This window comes from Gastrolobium bilobum, unplaced genomic scaffold, assembly GCF_033153095.1.
Source record: "Gastrolobium bilobum isolate Gb01-03AN ecotype WA unplaced genomic scaffold, APGP_CSIRO_Gbil_v1 utg2810, whole genome shotgun sequence".
Lineage (NCBI taxonomy): Eukaryota > Viridiplantae > Streptophyta > Magnoliopsida > Fabales > Fabaceae > Gastrolobium > Gastrolobium bilobum.
The window spans coordinates 334745-344285 of NW_026895666.1; the positions used below are offsets into that span (position 1 = coordinate 334745).

Consider the following 9541-nt stretch of genomic DNA (forward strand, 5'->3'; position numbering starts at 1 on the left):
GATAAAGGTGGAACAAAGAGATAAAGGAAAAAGAAACTATAACACTGCAGCCTTAATTAGAACCTTGTGTATGTAAGTACGTATGTGCATGTCAGATTTCTCTACATCACCGCACATTAGACTAGAAATTAATATCAACCAAAATACGTACTTTCGTCGGGGAATGGATAGGCTTTAAGGAAATTTTGAACAGTCTTCAAAAGGAAAAAAATAATTATATGGAGAATATTATCCTCGTGGCTCACCAAATGCTCTCATGGCTATATATCTATGCTAAAGTGACTAATTATATGTAATGTATGTCAATGATAGAATCTGTTTATATATATATATATATATATATATATATATATATATATATATATATATATTAATTTTCGGCTTCAATTAAGTCACAAATCAGGAAATAAAAAATAACTAAAAATCAGAGAATTGATATCTCCTATCAATCAATTTTAATTACAATTAAAACCAGATACTATTAAATGTATACAGCCAAGGAAGCACGGACACTTGTAAAAACAGGGAGAGTCGTGTCTGACACACTCCGACACGGCGACACGCTCCGACAAGCTCCGACACGGTGTAGGACACGCGGTCAACTTTTTCCGACACGTTGACCATTCCGACACGCGAATTTGACCGTGTCCGACACGGTCAAATGACATTTTCGTAATTTTTTTTTTAAATTAAAATATATTAATAAAGCTTCCACCTGATCATATCAATTTTATTTTTTTGTCCTTTTTCCCCTTAAGTAGATAAGAGATCATCTCAACATCATTGTTGTCAATTCCTATCACGCTTTTGTTGTATCTCCTTGTCTCTGATCTCTCTCTAATATGATTTGATCTCTCCATCTGATATTATATCTCTCTCTCATCCCAGTTCTTATTTTTATTATTAAAGCTTCCATCTTTATAACGTGTTGATGGGTATTATTAATTTAATTTCATTTTTTTGTTAGATTATTAAATATTAAATGAAATATACAGTATATAAATTAAAAATGTTAATTAATATTAAAACGTGTCCCAACGTGTCGAAATCCATAATTTTTAGGATTGACGTGTTGGAGTGTCGTGTCGTGTCACGTGTCGTATCAGTGCTACATAGTATACAGCTCAACAATCACATCCCTTTTGTGGAAATTGACGTGGAAGTGACAAAGATCATGGTAGTTAAAATCAGGATTTTACCTAAAATCGGAAGGAAGATAAAAAATCGTACAACGTAAAATCCCAACATAAAAAAAATCATAAACGCATTTGAAATTTTGATGAAATCGTTTTGATTACAAAAAATCATAAAATCATAAATTGCAGATTTAAATCGGGATTTTATCTACCATGACTAAGGTACAACTCAACATTGATTTCAAATCCTTAATTCAACACTTCCCCTCAAATTGGTGCATGAATGTCCATCATACCCAACTTGCTGACTGTTGCTTCAAACACTTTTCCAGACACGACTTTTGTCAATATATCTGCTAATTGATCTTCAGATTTCACATATAGAACATGGGTAATTTTTTGATCTAATTTTTCCTTAATAAAGTGATTATCAACCTCAACATGCTTTGTTCTATAATGCTGACCAATATTATGAGCAATTTATATAGCTGCTTTATTGTCACAATGTAAGATCATTGACTATTCATAATTAATACCCAAATCCTTTAACACACTTTGAATCCATAACAACTCACAAACACCACGAGTGATTCCTCTAAACTTGGCTTCTGCACTAGACCTTGTCACTACCTTCTGTTTCTTTCTTCTCCAAGTCACCAAGTTCCCCTCCACAAATATAAAATACCCTGAGGTAGATTGTCTGAAGGTTCTATCCCATGCCCAGTCAAAATCGATGTAACCTTCAATTGAGTGATTTTTTCCTTTTGAAAACAGCAACCCTTTTTCAGGTCTTCACTGGGAGCATGCATAAACCTACTAACTCAACATTGATTTCAAATCCTCAATTCAACATTGATTTCAAATCCTTAATTCAAAAGTATGAATACTGAAATGTTAGTTTATGTTGTTCCTACAAACCTTTTATGTGTGACATTGTCAATAAAATTTGTCACGCCCTATGAATTGTATATGGGCATTTTTTAAAAAGTTGAATCCTATGTTAGGATGGGCATCGTGTGTTCTTACTTCTTTCTTAAGTCACGTCACCTAATCATAGAAAGATTCAAAATCTTATCCACCTCCCTAGCTGTCCGTTCATAGAATTTTTCCCTTAATTTATATATAGTTACTAAAATTAACCATTATTGTGTGTAAGGCTGTGTGAATTACATTAAAAATATATATTTAAATATATTTTTAACTGTTAATTTAATTGTATAATATAGACAATAATGGTTCCCAAAAATAAATTTCTCGTCATCTTTTTAATAAAGTGGATGTACTGAGATTTAAACCTATAATCTTATGCAAACTGCTTAAGTCCTTCGCTATTACACCAATTTTAGTGGCTTAATTTCTCATTATTTTACATTTGCATGTTATGATTAATAAGTTTAGACAAAGGCCAAAAGAATTTTCACCTCGGACATTAAAAATTCTTCTAAAGTTGTTTTTTTTTTCTTAAAAAAAAATAGCAACTAAAGATATATTTATTCTCAAAGTTTAATAAGTTAAGATCATGATAAATTTTAAATTAAATTAAAAAATGAATGCACTTTTAGTTATTCACTTTATTTCTTAAGGAGAAATTTTTGTGCAATAATTTTCTACCAGAAACATCCAAATTAACATTTTACATGCATATTTAGGGACGTGTGTTTTTACTTTTTATTATAACCTACAATGGCTTTTAAAATGTCCGATGTTTGTTTGGTTATGATAACAAATTCCTGCTTAATGATTTCTCCTTTAAGCCTAAGATTCTGCTTGAGTATTAGCCTTGTCCAATAACAGCCCATTTACAATGAGAGTAGTTACTGGACCCATGACTGGGTTACGTATGGGTTCATTTCCTCAGCCTTGTGCATTGCACAATACAATCTTATGTTAGTTACTTATAGTGTTAACTTTAGTCTAATATTTTTATTTCGGTAAGAAATAGGCATTATTATATCTCAAATAACTAATTTCTTTTTTTTGATAGACCAAAATGAGGTAGGATATTGTAATTTGTAACGACCAATTAGGGCTACTATCAATATTACTACTAATCAATTTCACTATTAGATCGATTATGTTGATCCAATGGTTATATTTATTTCTATCTTTATATGGTTATGATTTTTCATATTTAATGCGAAAGCATTAAATATGAAAAATCATAACCATACAAAGGTGGAAATAAATATAAAGTATTAAATATGAGAAATTATAACCATATAAAGATGGAAATAAATATAACCATTGAATCAAATAATCGATCTAGCAGTAAAATTGATTGATAATAATATTAGTAGTAACGCTAGATAGTTGTTATAATATCATATCCCGACCAAAATAACTAATTTATACAAATGCTTAATGTAAATGAAACGCTATGCAACAAATGAACCTTTCTTTTCTTTTCTTTTTCTTTTTTTTTTTAGAGGCTGGGGCACAACGCATAATCAGAAGGAAAGGGCATAACAGAGCAACACAAAATAGAAAATAAGAGCATTGCACGACTGCATGCGGAGAAACTTGAGGAGATAAAGAAGATTTATAATAAAAATTATTAGTTGGATAATTTTATTGTTTTTTTTATACAAGTAAAAATTGAGCACACGATCTAATATAATTTACCCAAATCTCTCGTCACCAGACCAAATTTAGTGTTTATTTTATTGTGTTATAATATTATTACGTCTTGTTAATTTTTTCTACAAAGAAGAAAATAAAACCTTAGTTATTTTACAATTATTATGTTAAATTATTTACCTAATATTAAAATTAGATGGATGTTATATTTACAAATACTTTTCTCTTACAACCACTTTTATTACTGATTAATCAAAATCAAATCAACAACTCTCATTTGATATTATTTTATAACCGTTGATTTGATTTTGATCGAATGATAATAAAAGTGGTGGTAATTTAATTATAGTTTGTTGTGTGATTTGATTCTTCACTTAATTTAATTCCGTGACATACTTTGCCGCTAGATGTTCATGAAAAAAATTATTTAAATACAATAATTCAATATAATTAATATTAGTAGATTCTGAACCTTTGATTGTATCTTGTTGAAATTTAATCTTATTTACTTACTTTAATTTAATTTGTCTAACATTTTTCTCTCTCGTACATCAATTTATCTATATATAACTGAGATTGTTTTCATGAATTTATGTGATATATATATATATATATATATATATATATATATATATATATATATGAGATAGGATTCTTTGACACTTCATCTGAGAGCTATTAGATCAAAAAAGATCAATGATGTCACATGCTCACAAATCAGAGCAATTGATCTTTTCCGATCTAATGACTCTCAGATGAGGTGTCAAATTTCAAATTTGACACCGGTGTCAAATGATCCTACCTATATATATATATATATATAATCATTAATGTAGCATCATCCAATAGCTTAAGCCTTTGGATTGAATTGGTTCTTTATATGGTTTTAGAGCCTCGATGTCCCAGATTCGATCATCGCCGTCCCCCAATTTTTTTGTGAAATTTCTTAACACAGGTAGACTGAGTCTAATCTTTCAAGCTCGATGAGCTCTCTTGTGAGGGGGCGTGTTAGAGATATATAAAATCATTGATGTAGTTTCACCCAACAACTTAAGTTTTTAGATTGAATTGATTTTTTACACATTTCAGCTTAATATTTTGCATATAATATGCTAACAAGGGTGGACACAGTTAGTTAAGGATTTGACTCATACTCCACAAGGACGTGGGTTTGAATCTCGCTGGCCAATGTGAGGACCCTGACTGTGGCGGATACCGATGTTTAACCCCACTTAAGATTTTATTATTCAAAAATAAAAATAAAAAGTAACTATGATCGAATTTTGGTATTATTGCAAAATATAATGATCTCACTTATACAATGCAGACTATCAACAAAGGTAATAAAAGCTTGAAATATATTGTGGGGTATGTCCATGTTCTAGTTAAGCCCTCAATTTTTAAGTAGGCTTCTACACTTCATTGATTAGTGTAAGGATAAGATTCACTCGTTGTAATGAATATACAGACGTGAAAATGATAGGTTAACAATGATTTTTTTATTTGTCTTAAAAAATTTTTAACAAGGGATCTTTTCTAGTCATGTGAAAATCTAGTTATTTGACTTGTTACATTTTATTATTTCACTAATCTTACAATTAAATTAAAAGAGTTTATCAATTTTAAAATTTTTAATCGAACTCTATATGGGATCAATCTCGTATTTATAAAATGTAATATTAGGACATGTTTAGTGCATAGTATATGATAAGGTCTAATAGTATAAAATCTGATAGTATAAGATCTGATTGAATTTTAATTCTATCCAGCGTTTGACATGGTATTGTATAAAATAATATATTATATAAGATAATATCATCTAGTATTTGATAATGTATTGTATAATACTAGATAGGATAAAAATAAATATTTTTAATAAAAATATCCTTTAATAAAGAATTTATATAATTCTTCCAAAAATGTCATATGAATTAATTTTTATAAAAATCTATTGATCAGTTTGTCCAAAAAAAATTAATTTTTATTAAAATTGTAAGGCTTAATCCCTCCCCTTATACCGAATTAAGTTATACGTCGTTTTGATGTATTAAGGGATTCTACTGTATAAGCTTATACTATACAATGATCATAGCAAACAACAAAAAATATCATAACGTATAATATAAACTTATTCATCACACCAAACAAGCTTAGCGAATTTGTAGGGTTTTTAAAGACTTAAAAAAGTGACAACATAGTGAGATAGTCATAAATCATAATAAACAAACAGCATTAGCGTGCTCATCCAACGAGACCCACACCAAAATACAGAGGTGTATGAGGCGTGCTCTATTGTGACTTTTCTCACTGACACAGACACCTCTATGCAAAAGAAATCTTATTTTATAAGTGTGTATGTCAATGATTCTTTTCTTTGGTATTATTTTTAGAAAGACTTATTTATTTATTTTTTCTTATATTTAGGTAACAAATATATTCAACAACATAATTTATTTTATACCTAAAGAGAGGATATGTATTTAACAAATAATAATACTTTTAATAAATTATGTATATTTAATCTATTTCTTATTTTTATCCATTTGTATTAGACAATCGATTACTTAAACAAATAATAAATAAATCACTTATATCAAACTTTAATTCTAACACACCCTTTTATTATTTGTCTAGGCCTATATGCAAACTAAGGAGTATTGAAAGCATAAATCACTGATTCGGATTCAGCAAAATAAGTACATTTTTAATCGAAGCATGTTTAGTGTTTGTCTTCAAACTATAATTTTGATATTCTAAACGAAAAATCAATTACTGAAATGCCAGCTGGGATAAGTTAGCTGGCAACAGAGTGGAGATTGTCAGCTAGTGATTAATTAATCCGCATCACCTTTGAAATAAATTTCATGCAATGCCAAATTAAACTTTGTATTTTCCTATATATATATATATATAGCGAAGAATAAGAAGGAGCAAAATGCAACAAAAGCATAATGGCTGAAGAAAATATCAACCCAAAGCATTTTGTTCTGGTGCATGGTCTTTGCCATGGCGCCTGGTGTTGGTACAAGCTTAAGCCACTATTGGAGTCTTCAGGCCACAAGGTCACAACTATCGACCTTGCAGCTTCTGGCATCGACACACAGAAAATTGAAGACGTTCATACGTTTTCTGAGTATTCTAAGCCTTTGTTGGAGTTCTTGACTTCGCTTGCTCCAAATGAAAAGGTGGTTCTTGTGGGACATAGTTTTGGAGGGTTGAGCATAGCATTTGCTATGGACATTTTTCCCGAAAAAATAGAAATGGGAGTTTTTTTAACAGCTGATATGCCTGATACCCTACACAAACCATCATACTTATCAGAACAGGTATGGTTATGCAAAAAGCTAACACTTTTTCCCTTACTAGATATTTCTTATAGTTACTATCGTTTAATTTGTCAAAACTTGGAGATGAGAATATTGCTTAAATTTGTCATATGAGAACATTTTTGTCCCAATAAAAATCAATAATTAATACATTTCCTTGTCTTAATGTTCATTACTAATCTGTTTGACCTTTTGGTATGGATAGTTTACTGCGAGATACCCAGTTAAGGACAGGTTAGACTGTGAACTCTCATCCTGTGGAAGCAAAACGTCGGTACTTTTTGGTCATAAGTTCTTGTCCATTAAGCTCTATCAACTCTGCTCCACCGAGGTATTCATGGTTTCTTCTTTCAGCAATCTCATTTCACCCTTAAAAGAAATATAATATATAATATGATTTTTATTTATATATCAGTTTAAGTTTTTTTTATTGAATTGGTTCTTTGTATATAATATTAAAGTCTTTGTAATTAAGTGATCACAATTCCATTAGACTGTGTAATTCTATTTAATATAGCCTTCAAACTTTTATGTTGAATATGTTGTTTACACATATATATACACAAATGCTTGTAGCCCACTCAGAATATTTTTGGCTTGGATTTTGCAGGATCTGGAGTTGGCCAAGAGTTTAATAAGGCCAGGGTCCCTTTTTGCTGAAGAGCTGTATGTGGCAAAGAATTTATCTGAAGAGGGATATGGGTCAGTTCCACGCGCTTTTATTGTTTGCAATGAGGACTTAATATATCCATTGGAGTTTCAGCAATGGATGATCCAAAATGCTGGGATTGATTTGGTGCGGGAGATCAAAGAAGCAGATCATATGGCTATGCTTTCCAAACCCCAAGAACTGTGTTTATCTCTCCTCGAGTTAGCTAATAAGCATGCTTAAGTAAATGCAGTAATTCGCTTTTACCATTGACCCGTTCTATTTTATTTTGTTTTTTTCTGGAATTTTGACCATTATATTATGTGATATTGTGGCCTCATAGGTTAGAATAATACAATATAATAATCTAATAAACATTTGACTAGGGTGAGTTAGTCTTATTTTAAACCGGTTTGATCTATTCTCAAACATAAAATTTGATTTTCATTTATTTCTTTGATATAAACTTTCTCTTAAAGGTATAAGGTGTATATGACAACCTTCCTGAAATCAATTTTTTTTTTTAATTTCTGTTTCCGGGAACAGAAATGGATAAAAAACTAGTTTGGTAAAACCGGTTTATTTTTTTGTTCTCACAATGAACCAATTTAATTTTTGTGCTGTGGAACAAAAAAAAAAGAATAAAACTTTTTCTGTTTTTTTGTTCCAGGGCACAAAATGAGAAACATTTGTTTCTCTCAATCAGTCTCCACCCACCACTACCATCATCACCACCATCACGACGCCACTGCCACCATCATCAACACCCCCACTATCATTATCACCATCACCAACATCACTACCACCATGCCAACGTCATCATCATCACTACCACTATGCCACTGTCACCACCATTACTACCATCAACGTCACCAACCACCATTGGCATCATCGCAGCCACTGCCGTCATCAACACCACTATCATCACCATGCCACCGCCACCACTACCATTGTCACTATTACCACCGCCGCCGCCACAATCACTACCACTGTTACCAACCACCACTACCATTGTCGTAGCCACTACCGTCACCACCACCACTGCCACCATCGTCACAGCCACGCTGCCGTCACCACCTTCACTATCCCATTATGACCACCATCACCACCACTACCATCATCGCCACCATTACCATCACCATCATCACAGCCACTGTCGTCATCACTACCACATGCTATGACCACCACCGTTGTTGTTGCCGCCACCACCACCACACCATATGAAAAGAAAAGTGATGATCCGAAAAAAATTTATGCTTAATCGGAATATATTTTTTGTTATATTATCAAACACAATTCTCATTCTCGGAATAAAAAGAGTACAAGTTATCAAACACATTTTTTTCTCAGAAATATTTCAAGGAACAGAAATAGAAAAGAATTATTTTTTTTCAAAAACAGTGTCAGGAACAAAATAGTTGTCATGCACATCCATAATCTCACCTTTTTAAAGCTTGGTATGGTAAAAAAATCTTATTTAAAGATCAATTTTATAAGGTCTTTTTTTTTTGTAGGGGTACAATTTTATAAGGTCTTTAGATAAACAAAGGAATCTATCTTTAAAACAAACTTAAGATTTTATATATATTAATAAATATATGATTTTAAGGTATAATAATAATGATGATGAAGTTATCGTATATACTCATATTCACTTAAATAGACTAGCTCGTTAAACTTTTGATAACTTAAAGTATAGCTTTTTAATTAAATAAACTTTAAAATAAATCTTAACCTAACTTATGTAAAAATCAAGCTCAGGTCAGGTCGTAGACCATTAATGAGTTATAGCCTCTCTTTCTTTTTTTTGAACCAAACCTAGTTTTGTTTGAAATAATTTTGAGCTATTAGAT

At 30.9% G+C, this 9541-nt stretch overlaps 1 protein-coding gene across 1 annotated transcript; it reads left to right on the forward strand.

Annotated features, from left to right (window-relative positions):
* The first annotated feature begins 6664 nt into the window (after positions 1-6664).
* Positions 6665-7931, forward strand: LOC133288212 (polyneuridine-aldehyde esterase-like). Its single transcript, XM_061485931.1, has 2 exons — positions 6665-7039; positions 7650-7931. Exons 1-2 carry the CDS (start codon positions 6665-6667, stop codon positions 7929-7931), a joined length of 657 nt encoding a protein of 218 aa, XP_061341915.1.
* The last annotated feature ends 1610 nt before the right edge of the window (positions 7932-9541 follow it).

Excerpts from the sequence above, each read along its gene's own strand:
- LOC133288212 (XM_061485931.1), top strand. The coding sequence starts at position 6,665 with ATGGCTGAAGAAAATATCAACCCAAAGCATTTTGTTCTGGTGCATGGT. Across the intron at positions 7,040-7,649 it reads CATCATACTTATCAGAACAG|GATCTGGAGTTGGCCAAGAG; the intron begins GTATGGTTATGC and ends TGGATTTTGCAG.